The following is a 22,556-nucleotide window of genomic DNA, read 5'->3' as shown; positions in this document are numbered from 1 at the left end:
CGATGTGCGGGTGAGAGTGCACTCAGGGTAACAAATGTTTGCAGGATGGTGGATCTAATCCCTGAAGATGTCCTTGCTGCAGTGGAGGCCATAAAGACCAAGTGTGCTGGACATTGCCAGATAGGATGTTGTCGAAGCAGGGTGGTAGTGCAGAAAAAGTGCTGGGCTTGGGGTCCAGAGACCTGAGCTGGAGATGTGGCGCCATCCTTTACTACTTTACCATCTGCAAGCCTTTCGCTGCTCTGGGACTCTGCTGTTCATAAAGTGGGGCAGCTACACCTGTCCCGTCTGCCTCTTCCTTCTAGGTTCCTGTGGGAATCACATGAGAGAATGAATGTGAAAACTCTTGCTAAATAATAATATTAACATATTAATATATTAATAATAATAAATAATACAACGTAACTACTCACAGTATTTTCTTAAAGGAAACAAGACTGAAAACATCATGCCCTGGTGTAAAACTGGTGTCTGTGATCCTGAAATCAGAATTGTGTAGAGTCGTGGTCTCCATTCTAGCCTAAGGAAGCTGTGGAGGCTTGGATAAGGTCCAGGAAAGGATCATTAAAATAATCATGAGTTGTAGAAGGCTATTCTTACCAGTTTGGCCTGTCTGACAGGTGCTTTCAACTGGAAGGATGAAGACTGAGAGGCAGTTTATGGTCAAGCTATAAAAAAATTATAAAGAGTAAAGGTAGGGAAGCGGATGTGGCTCAACTGATAGAGCGTCCACCTACCATATAGGAGATTCAGGGTTCAAACCCCAGGGCCTCCTGGCCGTGTGGTGAGGTGGCCCATGCGCAGTGCTACTGTGCACAAGGAATGCTGTGCCACACGGGTGTCAACCGCATAGGGGAGCCCCACATGCAAGTAGTACACCCCCAAGGAGAACCACCCCACGTGAAAAAAGAGTAGCCTGCCCAGGAGTGGCGCCACACACATAGAGAGCTGACAAAGCAAGATGATGCAACAAAAAGAGACACAGATTCCTGGTACCACCGAGAATACAAGTGGACTGAATAACACACAACAAATGGACACAGAGCAGACAAGGGTGATTGAAGCGGGGAGGAAGGGGGGAGAAAAAAGAAAAATAAATCTTAAAAAAAAAAAAAAAAGAGTAAAGGTAGCACAGGTTGATTTAGTCACTGAATCTTGTAATGCTATAGACCAAGAAGATTGCCCAGTGAAATTTGAAAGAGTCAAGATTCATACAGGTAAGCAGTACAGTGCTCCATGGCTAGTTCTTAATTGATGAAACTTACTGTCCCAAGGAGTAATTAATAAAATTAAAAAATCATAATTACTATAGCTTCAAAAATGTTTTAGATGCACTCATGGACCTTTATCTATTAGGACAAACTTGGGTGTTTTGAGGCATGCCTCTTAATGAGTGCTCTCCCACACCCTGTCCCCTGGTGATTGGTCTAGGCAGGTTATTGGGCTGTGTGACCAAGAGAGTCTCACCCAGTATGGCGGTTCAGTTGAGCTATGGTATCACCTGAGTTTCCGCTCAGTTTCTCATTGTGGGTGTGAGAGAGCTGTATCAACCCAGGCACCCTTGTCTGCCTTTAGGTTGTATCTCTTAAGACCTGGCTGTGTTAGGATGGGTGCCTTTATAATATGCACCTACACAGATTTTGCCCAAGTTGAGACTTGTAAGCCTTTTTCAAAATAGTCTCTCTAGTGAGTCAAATTTGCATTACATTTACCACAAACCACTTTCTAATCATACACTGGAACCATGTTCAAATCCTGCCAACGTGATTTTGTGCAGGTTTGACTAATAAACCCAAAATATTGTACAGCTTCAAAGCAATCCCTGTTAAAATTCCAGCAGCATTTTTTGTAGAAATGGAAAAGTTGATTCTCAGATTCATTTGGAATTGCAAGAGGTCCCAAATAGCCAAAAAGATTTTGAGAAGGAAGAACAAGTTTGGAGGACTCACATTCCCTGATTTCAAATTTACTACAAAGATAGAATAATTAAAACAGTGTGGTAATCTCATAAAGATAGTCATACAGACCAATGGAATAGAATTGAGAGTCCAGAAACAGACCCACTCATTTCCAGCCAGTTGGTTTTCAACAAGGAGAAAAAGTCTTTTCAACAAATGGTGCTGGTACAACTGTATTTGCCACATGCAAAAGAATGGAGTTATCTCATATACAGAAATTAACGCAAATGGATCAAAGGCCTAAAACCTCTAAAACTCTTAGAAGAAAATATAGGGGTAAATTTTCCTGACCTTGGATTTGGCAATGCTTTCTTAGATACACATCAGGAGCATGAGCTACAAAAGAAAAAAATAGATAAATCAGACTTTACCAAAAGTAAAATCTTTTGTGCATCAAAGGACATTATCAAGAAAGTAAAAAGACAACCAACTTACAGAATGGAGAAAGTAGTTGCAAATCAGATATCTGATGAGAATATATAAAGAACTCATCAACAACAAAAAAAAACCATCTGATTAAAAAATGGGCAGAGGACTTGAACATTTTTCCAAAGAAGATATACAAATGGCCAACATGCACATGAAAAGATGCTCAATATCATTAGTCATTAGGGAAATGCAAATCAAAACCCCAGTGTAGTGCCACTCACACTAGGATGATCATAAAAGTTAAATATAGAGTTTCCATATGACCTGGCAGTTCCAAACTTAGGTGTATATCCAAAGAAATTGAAAACAGGGAGTTGAATATTTGTACAACAGTGCTCACAGTAGCATTACTTAAAATAGCCAGAAGGTCAAAACAACCCAAGTATCCATCAGTAGATGACTAGATAAACAAAATGTGATACACACATGAGAATATTTTTCAGCCCTAAAAAGGAATGGTGTTCCTTAAAACTTTATGGTATAAAATAAGCAAAGGACCTAAGGACAAATACTGTATGGTTCCACTTACATGAAATATCTAGAATAAGCAAATTCACAGAGACAAAGTAGATTAGAGGTTACTAGAGAATGAGAGGAAGGGGGAATTGTTGCTTGGTGGGTGCAGAGGGTTTATAAATTTTAGAAATTGAAAAAAAAATTTTTTTTAGGAATTACTGGGGATTGAACCTGGAACCTTGTATATGTGAAGCAGGCACTCAACCACTGAGCTATACCTCCTCCCCAGAAATTGAAAATTTTTAAAAAAGTCTCTGCTAGTAGAGCTTTCGTTGTGACCAGTTTCTAACTTGCTTAAATCTAGAGTGATCTCGCTACTCCTCTGCAATTTGGTTTTCCAAGTTGCATTATTTCTACTCTGCAACTCTTTGGAATAAGGAGAGTGTTAGGTATATGTTGTTTCTATACGTGTATGTGGCCTGATTTAACCTTATGAGTCACTATGAGAGATTATAAAGGGCTGTGCATTAGTCCAGATTTAGCTTTCCAAAGGGAATTGACTAAGTTTGTGATTTGGTTACTAAATGTATAGTAAATTCAGATGTTTTTTATAATTTTATTATCACTTATATTGTTTTGATGAAAAATTAATATTAACAAGACTAGCCAAAATGTCTCGTCTTTAAAGTTCAGGAAAAGGTATATTAAACTCAAAGCAGAATTTCCCAGTGTTAGGTCAGTTATCCAAACAGTGTGAGTTTAAAAACAAACTAGATTCATATTTAGAGCTGGAAAGATTTTAGGTTATCTTCAGTCCCTTCTTTTTGATTAGTCATGACAAAAATGAGGTTCAGAGAGGTTAAAGGAGTTGCTCAAAGCCATGCAACTAGTTACTGGCAGAGCTGAGTCTTGAATAGTGATTTTGTGATTTCTTACTGGCTTTTCTTGCTGTAACTTGTCACTTCCTAATTAGTGTTTAAAGAGACACTGTTTTTAAATTTTAAGATTGAGGTTTTACATTGAGAGAAAGGACTTAATATTTATTGGACATCTATTTCCTGTATACTTTTTAATATATTTTTTCATTGAATTCTTACATACTTCTGTGAGATAATTCTGAAACAGGCCCATTTTACAGAGTAGGAACCCCGGGACGGTTAACAACTTGCTGAAGAGACCTGTGGTTAAAATTGGCGCTGGTATTTGAACGTTAGACCTTTCTGTCCCGCCCCTGCCAGGATGCTGCACTGTGGCTCCTAGGAATAGCGACTCAAAGAAACCTTTTCAGGGGGTGGGACAGGAACGATGGTTATCTTTTTTAAAAAAATACCCTTTTTAGACTCCTCGTTTATTCTGTAAAATGCAGAGATACACACAGATATGTGTAGAGAGCCCTTTTCAGAGCCTCCCAGCACTCATCAGCCGCCCGGCTGCTCTCCACACCTACTCCGGAAGGTAAATGGCATTCTCTGGTTGGACAGTAGAGGCCCAGGGAGGTTCAGGGACTTGCTCAGTTCGTTATCACAAACCCACAGGGCCCAACTCCCACTTCCGTTTTTCCTCCCATCTAGCATAGATTTCACCACTTTTGTTCTTTCCTGTCTTACACCAAGATTGTTTAAGTACTTCCCAAAAATAATGAGCCACGTGTGAGTGTTTCATTCTCCAGAATGAATCACTGTGAAAAAGGCCGTGATCCAACTAAAGGAGCATAAATATCTGGAATCAGAGACTCCCGACCATTCTGCCCCACTAATGGATGGATTCTCTTTTTTAAAAAGGCAACTGTGTGTTTGTGTTTGGCCTTGTGTGTCTCACTGTGCTCAGAATAGTCATCTCTTGAAGTTGTTAATTTTCCCTTTCTTACTTCCCAAAATAGACCAAATATGCTGTCCTCTCGGCTGGGCATGACAACGCCTGCATTGAGAGGTGTGCTGTCCACAGGGAGCGCTTCTGTGCCTGGATGCCCCCCACACCCAGGGGAGGCTGAAGTAGCTCTTAAATTGCAGGGGAAAGATGATTGGCTTGAGCGTTGGAGAGTTGCCAAAGTAAATTTAACTTATCAGGAAAGATAAAAGGGGGAGCAAATGAAGATATTTGAGAGGCAAAAGGAGGAGATGCTGGAGTCTGTCTTGTGTTTAGAGGAATTTATCATTTGGATTCTAGTCTAAAGGATACCTATGTTAAACTTCCTGCTGTTAAAAAGTAGCACTACCCAAACCCCGCAACAGGGAGCTACACATTTTGGAATATTTCCCTGAGGAAAGGGATCTGATCAAACGCTGTGGAAAAAACCTGACAAGCCATACAACGATGGTTTACACTGTCTGATTCCCCATCAGTGCTGTGTCTCCTTTGCTTCCTTGGGTGGAAATAGCAAGGGATTGTCTCATTTATAGAAAGCTCAAGAAAGGAGGGCTTGGGCACTGAGATATTTAAAATCTGTGTCAGGACTCGGAAAGCCAAGAGATGCCTTCCAAAGTATTGGAGGAAGAGCCGAAGATAGACTGTTTACAGCTTAAAAGGGTGAATTATCACAGAGTAATTTTTCAGGGGACTGGTCATAAATGTCTCTTCTCTTGGGGACTCAGTTGAATGTGTTCTTACTTGGTATCCAGGTAGTCTTCACTTAGCGTCCAACCTGGGACTCGGGTGGGCCCTACCACTTCCGCCCCGTGATGGATAACGGCATTCAGCCTGTGGGTCCCCATGGAAGTATTCTAGTGGCCAAAGCCATGCTCCTGCATGTCCCAAAAGGTCAGGCCTAGGTTAGGCTCATGGGAGACAGTGTTGGGGAAAACCAACTGCTGCTGTCTGTGCTATTCTTGTTAGGTGGATAAATAAAGGATTTCAGATTCCAGGGCTGCCAAACCAGCTTTCAGGGGCGCCAAATTCATTTACAGCAACTTCCTGTCAACAGCGCACACTTATGTATATTATATACCCAGCAATACCTATTAGTCCCAAAGATCATTATATACATTGCCTATTTAAAATATTTTTAAACTATATATATATAGTTTTAAGTGATACCCAGGGACCTTTCCGGGTGGTTTATTTTTATTGAGTGCTTTTTATGCATTATCTCCTTTTGACCTCACAATAGAAAAAGTTCTTCACCTCTGCTTTCGTTATCTTTATTTTCTCCTCTCTTTTTCTCCCAAGCAATACAGTCAGAAATGTGTTCTGCTAATCAAAAACATTTTTAATGGGGAAAAGTTTGGGAGGGGGAGGAGGTGGGTGGGGTATATGGGAATCCCCCTATATTTTTGATGTGTCATTTATGTAATCTAAAGCTTCATTAAAATTTTTTTAATTGAAAGAAATGTGTTCCTGTTGTCACTTTTGCATCTGAATTGAGTTTATATGTGATGCTTCTAGCATCTAGTAAGTAGTTCAATAAATGTGAATTTCCCTTTCCTTTCCTAAGGAGAGTATTTGAAACCCCTCTGTTTGGCTCCTACTGTGTGGTTCTTTTTTTGTTGTTGTTAGATTTATTTATTTATTTATTATTTATTTCTATCCCCTTCCCCGCCACCCCCACCCCCACCCCACCCCACCCCACCCCACCCCACCCCAGTTGTCTGTGTTCTCTGTGTCCATTTTACTGTGTATTCTTCTGTGTCTGCTTGTATCCTTGTCAGCAGCACGGGGAATCGGTGTCTCTTTTGTTGTTGTTGTTGCATCATCTTGCTGCACACAGCTCGTGTGTGCGGCACCACTCCTGGGTAGGCTGGACTTTCTTTTGCGCTGGGCGGCTCTCCCCACGGGGTGCATTCCCTGCACGTGGGGTTCCCCTACGTGGGGGACACCCCTGCATGGCAGGGCACTCCTTGCGCACATCAGCACTGTGCATGGGCCAGTTCTACATGAGTCAAGGAGGCCCGGGGTTTGAACCGCGGACCTCCCATGTGGTAGGCAGATGCTCTAACCATTGAACCAAGTCCGCTTCCCTTGTGTGGTTCTTTTTAGGGAAGTGACTGGGGTGGGGGCTGTGCTTAGGAACACTTTATAGGTACGATACTTAGGAATAGGTCTCCTAAGCAGACCACCAGAATAGAGACTTTCAAAGAACTATGCACCAGGCACTGTGCTAGGTCTGGAGAGAGAGATTAAGCAGAGACCCTGCCTGTTAGTGCTGCAATAGAAGAACGTGGGCCCAGAGTGTCAGGAGAGGGACACCTAACACTGGGAGGGGGCAGTGATGGGGTAATCAGGAGAAGCTTTTCAAGGGATGTGATGTTTGAGCTGAATTTTAAAGTATTTAGTTGTCGGAATTAGCCAGGAAAAAAGTATTGCAACAGAAGAATAATGTGTAAAGAATTAAGTATGTGAGGGCATGCATATTACATTCAGAAAACTGCGGGCATGCCTGCAGGAGATTGGGGGGAAGCGGACTTGGCCCAATGGATAGGGCGTCCGTCTACCACATGGGAGGTCCGCGGGTCAAACTCCGGGCCTCCTTGACCCGTGTGGAGCTGGCCATGCACAGTGCTGATGTGCGCAAGGAGTGCCCTGCCACGCAGGGGTGTCCCCCGCATAGGGGAGCCCCACGCGCAAGGAGTGCTCCCTGTAAGCAGAGCTGCCCAGCGCAAAAAAAAAAAAGTGCAGCCAGCCCAGGAAGGCACCGCACACACAGAGAGCTGATGCAGCAAGATGATGCAACAAAAAGAAACACGGATCCCGGTGCCACTGATAAGGATAGAAGCTGCCACAGAAGAACACACAGCGAATGGACACAGAACGGGGGCGGGGGGGAGAAATAAATAATAAATCTTTAAAGAAAAAAGGAGACTGGGGAGATGATGGCTCCATGGAACCCCAGGTGGTTTGGATGGAGGGAGGAGGGATGCAGAGGGGGGAGGAGTCGTAGATCCTCCAAAGGGAAGATGCCTTCCTTCTACCCACAGGTTATCCAGGTTTGAAGGGAAATCTCTTTCCCAGACACATCATAATTTGTAATACATCTAAGGCAAAATTCAAAAGGTAATTTCTTTGGCTCCCATAGGCACAAAATAGAGCACTTACAGGAAAACAGTGGGGCCTAAACAGCCTGGCTTGTGAGCTGAATAATCAAAAGGTTGTGCCCCATTTGAAGAGAGCACCTTTCTGGCCCTATCTCCATAATAGACAGCTTCTTATTTTGGAATATCAAGTATGCTAAGAGATGATATTCTAAGTACAGAAAAGGGCCTATGATTAGAAGCCACCACCAACGTCTACTCCCAAATTTCCTACAGCTCTGCTGTGTGCTTGCACCAGCTGCCTGCAGGCCAATTACACCTGTGAGACAGATGGGGCCTGCATGGTTTCCATTTTCAACCTGGATGGCCTGGAGCACCACGTGCGCACCTGCATCCCCAAAGTGGAGCTGGTCCCTGCCGGGAAGCCCTTCTACTGCCTGAGCTCAGAGGACCTGCGTAACACCCACTGCTGCTACACCGACTTCTGCAACAAGATTGACCTGAGGGTGCCCAGTGGTAAGTGGATACCCATTTTGAACAATTGGCTCATCTTGGAGAGAGAGCACCCCTGTCATTTCATCTTTCTCTCCCCTTCCCCAGTCCCTGTATTTGATGATCAGTCAAGGTGTCTTTCTAATGTTCTCCAAGGTGACAAGGGAGAGGATTCCTCCCAAGTCAGGTTTGCAGATTGGGGGGTTGCCTTAAGTTAGTGTCAGGGGTGAAAGTGGGGTTTCGGATAGTGGCTGGACAGCCTTAGGCAACTGGTCAAGAATGGAAGAGCCAGGCAGGGAATCACTTTAGGGCAGTGTGGGACAATCCCAGAGCTCTGAGGAGAGCAGTAGAGAGGGAGAGAGATTACAAGAGCTCTTATTACTTGTGATAACAAAGTAGAAACTGCAAGTTGAGGGGGGTTGGGGCGGGAGTAGAGCCGTGAGATGCTGTAAGATGACAGTGTGGATTGTGGGTTTGACTGCTGAGAGGGGCACCTGGACTCAAGTTTGGCATCTGTGAGTGTCCAGGCAGGCAGACTACCCCCGTAAGACCTAGGGGACGAAGGGGGCCCTGTGCACGCTGCCATGGAAAGGGCCTTTTTCACTTGGGAGGGAGAAATAAAGCCACAGCTGTCCCTTGCTTTAGGCTCTGTTCCTTCCTCCCCTCTTCCTCGTCCCAGGTCACCTCAAGGAGCCCGAGCACCCGTCTGTATGGGGCCCAGTGGAGCTGGTGGGCATCATTGCTGGCCCAGTGTTCCTCCTCTTCCTCATCATCATTGTCGTTTTCCTGGTCATCAACTACCATCAGCGCGTCTATCACAACCGCCAGCGACTAGACATGGAGGATCCCTCATGTGAAATGTGTCTCTCCAAAGACAAGACACTCCAGGATCTCGTCTACGATCTCTCCACGTCAGGCTCTGGCTCAGGTAGCGCAGCCCCCCGGGCGTCGTGCCTGCCATTTCCCGGCAGGGCAGCGTGTTTACGGTGGAGGCTGGAGGCCTGTGTTCTCTCAGCAGTGAGTCACTGGGTTTCATAATTCCCGGTCTTTTGGAGTTGACGGGTAGTAAGATAAGATGCCAGGTTCACAGGAAAGCTTGCCTTCCCTGTGATTCCAAAGGTCAAGTGCAAAGCTCTCTATTCCAGAAACCCTGCGTCTCTTGGAGACCCATACCCATGGATCTATTAAAATTCAGCCGGTTCCACCTGAGCAGTGGCGTGCTTAATTTCAGGGCTTCTTTTGAGAAACAGTTGTGTGCCGAATTCCTGTGAGGTGGTAACAGCTAATCATTGATCTCTGAGCAACCACAAGGGGAGTTTAAGGACATCGAGTAAAGCTTAGAGTTAGGATTTGGTGAATCATTGACTTTTACCAGTTGCCCAAGGGTGTTTTGGTGGCGGTTAAAATAAAGGCAGCTTGGGCTGCTGTGTGGCACCAGCACCATTTCCTGTACCGCCTGTTGTTAACTGAGTCTTGCTTGGAGAGGAAATTAAACCAAACACTTTGACCTTAATGTGAGACCAGAATTTAGGGTAAAGGGGTTTGGGGTTGTTCAGGCCTCGGGGTATAGATCAGCTTGTTATTAGATGTGCCCATGATTGCAAAAGAGTCTTCATAAAGGTAATTAGTTTTGTGGGGTTTTTGGTAATTAGTTTTGGTGACCGTGTTATTCCTTTCTTGTTTAAAAAAAATATATATATATATATGTATATGTGTGTGTGTGTATATATATATATCATCCACAGAGGTGACTGTTGCCATTCTAGGTAAAACATACAGAATCTTATTTGTGAGGATTTTTGTGTTTTTATGTATAATATCTCCATGCCATGTGACAAGACTATTGTTCTATGGGTGAATTACGGCATCAGTCATAGCCAGACATCCTCCCTGAACACAGGGAATACTTTGAACTGTGACATCTCCTGAGTTTCAGTGGTTTCGCCATTATTAGGCTCTGCAACCGAGAGCCAAAATGATGGATATATTTAAAAGCTGCATATTTTTAGAAAGAGAAAATGTATGGCTTGTTCTTTGCTGAAAGAGGTAGGGTAGTAGTTAGACCCGCCTGGCTGACTCTGTGACTTGATTAGCTGCAAGCTGCGGGTGGCCCCGGCTTTTGGAGTCTTTTTAAGCTCAGGACTGGCTGAGGCTAAGGAAAGACGCTGGTGGTTGCGTAGTCATCTGGAGTGAAATAGCTGGCCGCTGTTGCCCCGGGTGGCTCAGTCCATCTTTACTGCAGGGTGTGCAGTGCAAAGCTGCCCAGGTACTAGATTTTTAATTATGTGATTTTTAAAGTAATCAGTCCATGCTGCCTATGTGACTTTCAATTCATTTTCACAAATACCTGAGTACCTTCTAGGTGATACAGGTAAACAAAGATTAAAAAGGAGCTGGCCCAGGATTGGAGAGAAGAGATGGGTGGGTTGTAGGGAAGGGTCTCACAGAAGAGGAGTCTTGAAGAACGACATGGATTTTTTGAGAGGTGAAGGAGACAGAGAATATTGGAGGCCACAAGAAACATCTTGAGTCAAAAGGACAAGGCATGAACGTTCATGATTATTTAGGGAACGATGAGAGAAGGCCAGCAGGGTGTGCTCCAAGTGGAGATGGGGTGGGGGAGGCCGGCTGGGCCAGGTGTGAAGGACCTCGAGTGCTGTGCTTCATCTTATAGGTGAGATGAAGCCCCTGAAAGTTCTTATGTGAGAAAAAATGATTGTATGTATTTTTGTTTGGGAGGATTTCTGGCAGTGGTGTGGAGGATGGATTCGTTCATTTACCAACCTCCTCTTAGGGAAGGGGGCAGGGCTGTGTGTAGGTGTGCAGGGCAGGAGTGGGGCACGCAGGGAGGCAGAAAATCCAGTTGGAGGTCTGTTGAAAGAAGGAGCGGAACTAGGACAGGCTCAGAGGGCCGGAGAGGAGGGGTCTAATTTGAGAAACATTCTGGTGGTTCTTTATGGTTGTAGTTAAAGCCTGGACTTTGCTACTTACTGCTTGTATGAATTTGAAAGAGTCACTTAACCTTCCTCTTTGAGCCTTAGTTTCCTTGTCTGTAAAATGGGTTAAACATTACCTACCTTATAGGTGGTTGTAAGGAAATGAGATACTTTATGTATCTTAACACAGTGCCTAATAGTAAGCATACAGTAAATGGTGGTTCACAACCACCAGACTTAGGGATTAATGACAGATTTGTTTATCTGTCTATTTATTTGGCCAAGGAGAAGGGAGTGAGAGAGAGGAGTCAGTCATGATGGTAAGGGTGATTGGATAGGTAGGAGCCATCGAGCAAGTCAAATAAAGCAATAGGGACCTATAAAGACAGTAAACTTAATCTTAGAATAAGCGTGGAAAATCCCCACCCTACATCCAGAGCTCAGAATCACCTCTGAGCAGAACTTTGATCTCTGTAGAGCACGGTGGATTTCTTGGGGGTGAGGCTGCCCTTCTCCTTCCTTGGGCCACGCAGCACTGCCCTCTGGTGGGTAAGGAGCAGAGCGGTCAGAAGTGGCTCCCAGCGCCGAGGCCCCGCTTGCTGCACCTCCTGGGTTCTTTCCTCTCCTGTCAGAATAAAGCAGATGTGGGTGGACACAGGTGACTGGCTGCAGAACTGGTAAATCTGGCCAAGTGTTGACATTCAAATCAGTCATCCATACTAACTGAGAGGAGAGAGCACACAGACAAGGAGCCAGTGGGCACGCCTTTCTCTCCGTGTTCACTTGCAGCCACCACCCTTGGTAGGTTACTGAGACCAGCGTGCAGGGGCGACTGCAACTCCCCATGGCTAATGACCCAGGGTAGAATGGAGACGCTGGGAAGGGCCTTTCCAGAGTAGCCATGAGTAGTGGGAGTTGCCGAGTTTAGCAGATTTACAACGGCAGGCCTCTTCCCGTTCTTGTGCCCACAGGGCTCCCCCTTTTTGTCCAGCGCACAGTGGCCCGCACCATCGTTTTACAGGAGATCATTGGCAAGGGCCGGTTTGGGGAAGTGTGGCGCGGCCGCTGGCGGGGTGGTGATGTGGCTGTGAAGATTTTTTCTTCTCGTGAAGAGCGGTCTTGGTTCCGGGAAGCAGAGATATATCAGACAGTCATGCTGCGCCACGAAAACATCCTTGGATTTATTGCCGCCGACAATAAAGGTAAAGGGCTGGGTTTGGATACAGGGTGTCCCATTACCAACAGCATTCCGAGATGCAGGGGTTACTGGAGAAAGTGAATAGGTGTGTGTGGCAGCACAATTCTGTTTGCCTTCGTCATTATTACTCATAGAGAATCTGAAGAAGATAATGGTTTTCAAGCTCTCCTAAGACGGAGAGCCCTTCATTTGGGAAAAGCTTACATAGAAGCCCAGTTTATTAAGCAGATAAACAAGAACCCCCTCATCCTGCCTGTTCAGTTTTCCTCCCCTGATGCTTGCTCAAACCCTACTCTGTAGTCCCTGCAGAGGTTCCAGTAAGCTTATTTTGAAACCGCTGGAATGAGAAATTCTGGCCTCAAGCCCTGCCTGGAAAGGACAGCCCTAGAGGGCAGAAAAGCATGCAGCCCCTCCCTGCGGCCTGGCCTGGACCTGGGGTCCCTCATTTCCTCCTTCCTCTCCCTTCTTTTTTTGCGTTAGTTTTTGGGTCTCTTTTGCGTGCCCAGGCACTTCCCTGTTTTTGAAGACCTCACTGCCTAGCAAAGAGACAAACTAACAATTGATAGAGGAGGTAAGCACCAGCTGTTCCAGTGAGCAGGAATTGGGGGTAGGGTGGGGCCAGGGAAGGCTTTCCCAGGGAGGTCACACCTAAGCTTGATTGAGGCAAAGGTGGCAAGAGTTGGTCAGGGTCAGAAAAGCCGTGGGAAGGACAGGCAGACACGTGCCATGGCGAGGCATGTGGGAACCTGCAGGTAACTGGGAGTGGCTGCTTTGGCAAAAGATGTAGAGAGTCAGGCAGAGCCAGCTTATGAGGGGTATCTTATTCTGAAGATATTGGGAGTAACTGAAATTTCATTCATTAATTTGGCAACAAGTATTGACTCCTGTGGGCCTGCTGCTTGGATGACACACCCAAGAACAAGGCACAGTCCCTGCCCTCACAAGAGCCCCCAGTGAGAGGGGAAGACACCTGGGCAGGTGTGTGCTTCAAGTGCAGAAGGGACCACGAGGTGATCTCCTTATATTCCAGAAGGGTCTCTCTGGCAGTTTTGACAGTTTGCTCCCAGGTCACAGAGACTTTTGGAAGTTTTGTCTAGAAAGCCTAGGGAAGATGCTCTGTATTTACTGTTCTTTGCTAAAATGACAACACACTGCTCCTTCCTCACCTTGCTGTGAGGGCTTGTAATGGCTTTGGATGCCCCCAAGCTGAAGAGTCTTGGACTTGTACTCTAGGGAAAAGGAGAAGGGAGGGTTTTCACTCCCTCTAGATAAGGTGTTCCTTTTTAAAGAAGCGTCACATTTTGATAAAATATAAATCTTACAGGAACTTCAAAGGATCAAAAGATGCCTTCCCTTTTAACTTATTTATAGAGTCCTCAGGTCTTCAGGGCTGGTAAGAATGTAAGGAGGGGTGCGTTGGGTGGGCTCCTTGCTTGTAATAAGCAGACCTTTTCCAGGAGCCACTCCCTTTATTGATTCTGGCAGCTTGTGTGAGTAACGATCTGGCTGTTGAAATCCACACTAGGGCCAAGGAAGGAAGGAGAAAAATCTCACTCCTTCGTTCTTGCCTTTTTAACAGGATCCATGGTTTGATGTCCTAGAAGCAGTGCCAGCCTGGAATTTGGGAAGTCTCCATTCAATTTCCAGACTTCCTATAGATGACCAGTGTTTCCTTCCCTCTGCCCCACTGTATTCCCCCCTCCTCCCATGCGTAAAAGAAAGAAAGTAAAAACGTTTTTTCCTCGGCTTCCATTGTTCTTCTGAGGGTATGATGACCTCTCTGGAATATTCGGGAGTGCACTATTCATGAGTTGACAACATTTTTTTTTTGGCTGTGGGTGCAATAATGAGAGCTCATAACCTGGTAGGAGCAGTGGACTTAAAAAGAAACCTTCCAAGTGAGACAGGCACTGTGGCTGGGCTGTGCTCAGGGTGTCATTGGCTCACACAAGAGGGACTGAGAAGCCTTCCTGGGTGACGGGAGCCGATAGCCCTCGTTGTGGTTGCCAGCATGCTGGTGAGCCTGTCTTGTCAGGATCCAGAGCGCAGGCAAGCTGGACAGGTGCCACCTTACGGTCTCGAAATGCTTCTATTCTCTGGGGTACTCCACATTTTCAGATTTGGTTTAAAAGAGGAGCACTGTCCAGAATCCTGCAGCCTACCTAGAAGAAATAAAGAGGCAGGCCTAAGAAAGATTCCTCTGTCCTTACCGGAGCCTAAAACTGGTAGGTGGCTAGAGACAGAGTGGGCATAGAGAGTGGCATCTGGTGGTATGGTGGTAAGAAATGTAAATTCAAGGGTCTCTCTGGATTTTGTGGTGTGCACATATTCTTCCCTTCCTATCTTAATTATTTTTTGCTTTCATTTGTGCCTTTTTGGGATTTCACCTGTGGATCTCTGCAGATAATGGCACCTGGACACAGCTGTGGCTTGTTTCTGATTATCATGAGCATGGCTCCCTGTTTGATTACCTTAACCGGTACACCGTGACCATCGAGGGGATGATTAAGCTGGCACTGTCTGCTGCTAGCGGGCTGGCACACCTGCATATGGAGATCGTGGGGACACAAGGTGAGTGGACCTGAGTAGCATCCTGATTTAGCTCCCAGAATTCCTTTTACTGAGAAGGTCGGGCTGGACCTCAGGAATCACAGTCCAGTCTGAAGGAGAGAAGGGTTTGAGCTTTAAGTGAATGAGAACAAGAGATAACTAAAGGGGTTTCTCTTTACTTCATTGTTTTGTTTTTTTTTAAAGAAGCATTTTTTTTTTTAAGATTTCTTTATTTATTTATTTCTCTCCCCTTCCCCGCCCTGCCCCCCCCACTTGTCTGCTCCCTGTGTCCATTTGCTGTGTGTTCTTCTGCGTCCGCTTGTATTCATGTCAGTGGTACCGGGAATCAATGTCTCTTTTTGTTGTGTCATCTTGCTGCGTCAGCTCTCTGTGTGTGTGGCACCACTCCTGGGCAGGCTGCACTTTTTTCACACCGGGCAGCTCTCCTTATGGGGCGCACTCCTTGCGCATGGGGCTCCCCTACGTAGGGGACACCCCTGTGTGGCAACAGCACACCTTGAGCACATCAGCACTGCATGTGGGCCAGCTGATCACATGGGTCAGGAGGCCTGGGGTTTGAACCCTGGACCTCCCATGTGGTAGGCGGATGCTCTATCCATTGAGCCAAATCTGCTTCCCTCTCTTTATTTCTTATCTTTAGAACTCCCTCAAGGCATTCCATAATGTAAAATGTTCAGTTTTTTGTCATCTGGTGACTTGACATTGTTGTATGTAGTGAGCTATTGTCTGTTGAGAAATAATAGTACCAGAAGCCCACAGTTCATATGTAAAAGAATGGAATTGAGAAAAATGAAACCAACTAATGCGTCAGGAGCATGAGTTTAGTAATTTCACACATTCGTTGGTGGGAACAGCTGGGTTAAAGACAGCTTGTTGTATCAGACATCTGGCTTTCTTAATCTAGGAAAACTTGCCTGGTGGTAAAAGACCTTGAGCTTTCCTGCTTGTTGACTGGGTTATCAACTCTTTGGACAGTCCTTGATCTGTCACAGTAGTAGTTGTGCTCCCTGGTGCCTGAGTAACCAGAGAACAGCCCTTGCTGGCCACAATAGAAAACAAACTTAAAGTTTGATCCTGCTTGCTGCCTGTGCAGTGATTATTAGCAGTCTTCCTCTTCAGACCTGATTGGTATGGAGAACCTGGCCAACATAGCAACTTTTCTTTGAATCCGTCTACAGTTCTATGCCTGGGCATATTAATTCAGGAAAGGAGAGTAGTGTGGTGATATTAGCTAACACATACGCCCTTCTAAGTTCTTTACTTACCTACCTTAATGCATTTAATCTGCATGCATGCTCTGAAATACATACTGTTGGTTTTCTCATTATATGGGTGAAAAGATCAAATAGGTTAATTAGCTCTTTTCCAGGATCACTGGGCTAGTGGGAGCAAAAGTCACAACTTGAACCTACACCATCTGGCTGCAGAGTCTATACTTTATATATATAGATATAAATATATACATAAAAGATTTATTTATTTATTTATATCTCCTCTGCCCCTGTTGTCTGCTCTCTCTGTGCATTTGCTGTGCATTCTTCTGTGTCTGCTTGTCTTCTCTTTAGGCGCCACTGGGAACCAATCCTGGGACCTTCCAGAGTGGGAGAGAGGTGCTTAATCTCTTGCACCACCTCAGCTCACTGGTCTGCTACATCTCTTATTGTCTTTCCTCTGTGTCTCTTTTTGTTGCGTCTTCTTGCTGTGCCAGCTCTCCGCACGGGCCAGAACTCCTGCGTGGGCCAGCTCTGTATGTGGGCCAGCTCGCCTTCACCAGCATGTCCCAGAAATCGAACCCTGGACCTCCCATGTGGTAGACGTGTGCCCAATCACTTAAGCCACATCCACTTGCCACTTTTCTTTAACAATTAAAAAAAATTTTTTTAAGACAATTTAGATTACATAAATGTTACATCAAAAATATAGGGGGAGGAAGCGGACTTGGCCCAATGGATAGGGCATCCGCCTACCACATGGGAGGTCCGTGGTTCAAACCCCGGGCCTCCTTGACCTGTGTGGAGTTGGCCCATGCACAGTGCTGATGCGTGCAAGGAGTTCCCTGCCACGCAGAGGTGTTCCCCTTGTAGGGTAGCCCCATGTTCAAGGAGTATGCCCTGTAAGGAGAGCCGCCCAGCACGAAAGAAACTGCAGCCTGCCCAAGAATGGCGCCCAACATAGAGAGCTGACACAATAAGATGACACAACAAAAAGAAACACAGATTCCCGGTGCCGCTGATAAGGATAGAAGTGGTCGCAGAAGAACATGCAGTGAATGGACACAGAGAGCAGACAACTGGGAGGGGGAGGGGGGAGAGAAATAAATAAAAAGTAAATCTTTAAAAAAAGAAAAATATTTAGGGGAGTGCATCTCACTCTGCAGCACACCCGCAGTCCATGCCTTGGACCATGTACTTTTTCTCATTTTCTTCTTCTTGATAAACTCTTTAAATACATCTATAGGGGATTCCCATATACGCCATCCCCACATACACACTTTCCCACATTAACATTTTTCATTAGTGTGGTACATTTGTTACAATAGATGAATATATACTGAAGCATTGTACTAACCAAGTACATTTTAGTTTACACTTTGCACTGCACAATTTTAAGGTTTTAACAAAATGTATAAGGCCTGTATCTGTCATTGCAATGTCATGCAGGACAATTCCAGTGCCTCAGAAATGCCCCCATGTTGTACCTCTTCTTCCCTCTCCCTCCCCTCAGACCCTCTGGTGGCCACGGCCTTTATATCAATGATACAGATTCTTCCATTGCTAGAATAATCGTAAGTCTACATTACTCCATAGTTGCTTACCACCCTTATGTTTGTTTATTCCTCAATCTTGAGGATTTGGGGATGGTGATGCCACCCTGTCTTTAATTGAGAGATGGATTAAATCCCATGGGGCAGGTGGATGGAACTGTATTGCTTGCAGTTGCAGACACTCTTCACTTCCTGGGATGGGTGTTGCCCATTATCATCCTTTTGTTAGTTGTCCTGGGCGAATCCAATGAACTGATAAGTGGGGGTTGCAGCTCTGCTGAGATTCACCTGGTGTATGAACAGACCAAAGATTTAAGTCTCTGGGACATATAATCAGCAAATATAGTACTAGCTATAGGTTCAAATAAAAGGGGCAGAAGAGCCATGTGTAGGGAAATTATAAATGAGTTTCACTCTGTTAACATTGGGGAGCATATATTTCAAAGTAAGGCCCATTAACAGGGTGCTGAATTCCTGAGATTGCTGCCCTGCCTGTAGTTTCTAGATGATTCTAGAGCCCTCAGGCACCCCACATTTGAGGCACTGTTTACTCTGGCAGTCGGTGAGGTCCTGTTAAGACATGCATAAGTGTAACCTTTAGAATAACCTCCTGACTCACTTTGAAGTTTTTTAGCCATACAAACTCATTTCTATTAATATTTCCCCCTTTTGGTCAAGGTCTTTTGCCAAATTCATCACTATTTGGTGCTTGGTAATAATCCCTCAGTGCCAGGGAGGTTCATCCCCAGGAATCATGTCCCATGCAAGGTAATGTGTTTATATGCTGAGTTTGTTTTAGAGAGAGCCCACATTTGAGCAACAAGGAGGCTTTCAGGAGGTAACTCTAAGGCAATATATAATATTAGACTAAGTTTCAGTTTCACTAGAAAAGGTTCATAATTACAACCATCAATATCAAAGTCCTAATGTAATGGTCTGTCATCCTTCTCGAGGTACCATGCACATACTCAGAAATTCTTACTGCTCTATTAGAGAATGTGGCAGGACTTCCCACAATGGAAATTCAGTATTCCTTTGATTATTGTGTGGGACTCCACCCACCAAGACAGTGTACTGTGACTACTTGAACCTATTCATATGCCATAGAGGCATGCCCCAGGGCACCCCTCCCCACACATCCCCCAATCACCAACACCCCTTACCAGTGATCTTTCCCTGCCACAGTTGTGACCCTTCTGTGATCTAAAACCTCCCCAAAAACAAAGCAAAATAATACTAATAATAATAATAATAATAATAAAAATAACATAAAATACAAAAAAACCCACAAAGATTAAATAAAATTAAAAATAAAATTTAAAATTTTTTCCATTGCCTTTCATCACTGTAAGATCTGTTGTCTTTTATGTACAGCGACAATTTCTTCCATGTGTTTCCCCAGTGTCTTATTTTTTTGGCTTTATCTTTAAAGAAGCTTTAGATGACAGAAAAGTCACATAGAAAATATGGAGGGGGGGGAATATATAGGGGATTCCCATATAGCCAAATCCCTCCTGCTCACCCCATTAATAACATTTTACACGTGTATGGTACATTTGTTACAATTGATGTACCAGTATCAAAGCAGTGTTACTAACCATGGTCAGTGGTTTATATTCTGCCCATACACTTTTATAGGTTTTGACAAAGTTTAAAATAAAATAGCCTGTATCTGTCATTGTAAGATCATGCAGAACAATTCCAATGCCCTGTGTTTCATCTGTTCCATTCTTCACTGCCCTACCCCCCTTGGAACCTATAGTAGCCACTAAGTTTCCATTTTTAAGAATGAGGTCCATAGTTACTTGCAGTAATATTGAGGGCTTGACATATGGGTCTGTTTTCTTTTATTAGGCATTGCCTGTGTTCTCCAGAGATTTTTACCTCTCTAATTGAGAACATAGCAGGACTCCCCAGGATAGAAGTTTAATACTTTCTTGTTTATTTTGTGGTCTCCACCCACTAAGATAATACTCTGTGACAAGACAAACACTTTAATATTCCATGAAAACATGTCCCAGGTGTGCCCTATCTGGCATACCATCCAACCCCCAGTGCCCTATACCAGTAATCCTCCCCTTCCATATTTGCCAAAAGAACATGCTCACCATTGTTTTTTTTTTAAGTATCCCCTCTCCCCCAGTGGCTCCCTCATCTGTTTGTGTATTGTTTGCGCTCATCTGGTTGTCTGTTTTCTCTTTAGGAGGCACTAGGAACTGAACCTGGGTCCTCCCATGTGGGTGGCAGGCACTCAGCTGCTTGTGCCTCATCTGTTCCCTGCTCATTTGTTTGAGTATTTTTTTAAAGATTTATTTTTTATTTATTTATCCCCCCCTTGCCGCTTGCTTGTGTCTGCTGTCTGTGTCCATTTGCTGCACATTCTTCTGTGTCAGCATGTCTCCCTTTGTTGCGTCATCTTGCTGTACCAGCTCTCCATAGGTGCGGGCCAGCTTGCCTTCACGAGGAGGCCCTGGGATGCAAACCCAGGGCCTCCCATGTGGTACACAGGAGCCCAAACAGTTGATTCACATCCGCTTACCTGCTCATTTGCTTTTGCTCATTGTCTGCTCATTTTTTATTTTTGCTTGATATCTGCTCATTGTCTGCTCCTTGTTTGTTTATCTTCTTGAGGTTCCTTATCTTCTTTAGGAACCAAACCCGGAATCTCCCTTGTGGAGGGGGTGCTCAACTGCTTGAGCCACATCTGCTCCACCCACACCATTGTAGTTTTAACCACAGGCCTGTAAATCCCTGAGTTCACCTGCTCCTTCCTCCAACCCTCCCCCCAGTTCCATGGAGACTTCAACCCAAGTCCCTACCCTACTCCCCTTTACATTTATGCACCCTCAAACTCAGTCACATCACTGCACCACTATCACCCCCATCCACTCCCCAAACACCTCCTTCCACCTTATCATAGATTTTGCCCGTATTGAGCATCAGGTTCAGCACCCTCCACTGCCTTTCTGTCTCCCGATAACCTATCTTCCAGACTCTGGCTCTGTGAGTCTGCTGTTTGCTTAAGTCATGTCAGTGAGGTCATGTACTATTTGTCCTTCAGTGACTTCACTCAAAATACAGTCTTCATGCTTCATCCATGTTGTCCTGTGTGTTAATACTGCATTCCTTCTTATAGCTGTGTAATACTCCATTGTGTGTATATATGACAATTTGCTTATCCATTCATCTGTTGATGGACACTTGAGTTGCTTCCAACTTTTGGCAATAGTGAATAATGCTGCTATGAGCATTGGTGTGCATGTATCTGTTCATGTCCCTGCTTTCAATTCTTCTGGGTCTATACCCAGCAGTGAGATTGCTGGATCATATGGCAGTTGCATAGTTAGCTCCTAAGGAACCACCAAACTGTCCTCCACAATGGCTGCACCTTTCTACATTCCCACCAGCAGTAGATGAGGGTTCCCTTTCCTCCACATCCTCTCTAGCACTTGTAGTCCTGTTTTTTTAATAGCCGCCTGTCTAATAGGTATAAGATGATTACTCATTGTAGTTTTGATTTGCATTTCCCTAATAGCTAGTGATGTTGATCATTTTTTCATGTGCTTTTTAGCTATTTGTATTTCTTCTTTGGAGAAGCATCTGTTCAGTTCTTTTACCCATTTGTTTGTCTTTTTATTTTTGAGTTGTAGGATTTCTTTATATATGCTAGATATTAGGCCCTTATCAGATAGATGGTTACCAAATATTTTCTCCCATTGAGTAGGCTGCCTTTTTACTTTCTTGACAAACGCCTTTGAAGCACAAAAGTTTTTCGTTTTGTGGAGTTCACATTTATCTATTTTATCTTTCGTTGCTTTCACTTTGGGTGTAAAGTTCATTAAACTATTTCCTATTATAAGATGTCATAAATGCTTCCCTACATTATCTTCTAGGAGCTTTATGGTATTGATTCTTATATTTAGGTGTTTGATCTATCTTGAGTTAATTTTTGTATAGGATGTGAGATGGTTATCCTCCTTAATTCTTTTGGATATGGATATCCTGTTCTCCACCATTTGTTGAAGAGGCCATTCTCTCCCAGTTGAGTGAGCTTTGTGGCCTTGTCAAACATCAGTTGGCTGTATATGGAAGGATCTACGATAGACCTCTGAATTCTGTTCCATTGGTCAGTTTGTCCTTGTGCCAATACCATGCAGTTTTGACCACTGTAGCTTTGTAGTATGCTTTAAAGTGTGATTCCTCCAATTTCATTTTTCTTTTTCAAGATGTTTTTGGCTATTCAGGGCCCTTACCATTCCAAATAAATTTCATAATTAGCTTTTCCAATTCAGTTTTAAAAAATGCTATTGTAATTTTGATTGGGATTGCATTAAATCTGTAAATCAATTTGGGTAGGACAGACATCTTAATGATGTTTATCTTCCAGTCCATGAGTATGGAATGTTCTTCCATCTATTTAGGTCTTCCTTGATTTCCTTTAACAATGTTGTGTAGTTTTTGGAATACAAGCCCTTCACATCTTTAGTTAAGTTTAGTTCCCTAGGTATTTGATTCTTTCAGTTGCTGTTATAAATGGACTTTTTTTCTTGCTTTCCTCCTCCGATTATTCCTTATTGGTGTACAGAAATGCTATTGATTTTGTGTTGATCTTATATCCTGCCACTTCACTGAACACATTTGTCAGCTCTAGAAGCTTTGTTGTAGATTTCAAGGGCTTTCCATGTGTAGGTTCATGTCATCTGCAAATAGTGAAATTTTTACTTCTTCCTTTTCCAATTTGGATGCTTTTTATATCTTTTTCTTGCCTAAGTGATTGAGCAAGTACTT

At 44.2% G+C, this 22,556-nt stretch overlaps 1 protein-coding gene across 2 annotated transcripts in view; it reads left to right on the top strand.

The window, feature by feature from the left end:
* Window positions 1-22,556, top strand: part of ACVR1B (activin A receptor type 1B) — a 53,862-nt gene that overhangs the window by 17,447 nt on the left and 13,859 nt on the right. For both annotated transcript variants that reach the window (XM_058308195.2, XM_058308194.2), the window contains exons 2-5: window positions 8,084-8,323; window positions 8,979-9,227; window positions 12,207-12,437; window positions 14,837-15,004. In XM_058308195.2, the coding sequence (XP_058164178.1) occupies window positions 8,084-8,323; window positions 8,979-9,227; window positions 12,207-12,437; window positions 14,837-15,004 (888 nt within the window). The remainder of the gene's footprint in view (window positions 1-8,083; window positions 8,324-8,978; window positions 9,228-12,206; window positions 12,438-14,836; window positions 15,005-22,556) is intronic.

This window comes from Dasypus novemcinctus, chromosome 12, assembly GCF_030445035.2.
Source record: "Dasypus novemcinctus isolate mDasNov1 chromosome 12, mDasNov1.1.hap2, whole genome shotgun sequence".
NCBI classification, from domain to species: domain Eukaryota; kingdom Metazoa; phylum Chordata; class Mammalia; order Cingulata; family Dasypodidae; genus Dasypus; species Dasypus novemcinctus.
Note: the sequence above shows the minus strand (reverse complement) of the source record. Positions and strands in the feature narration are given on the sequence as shown.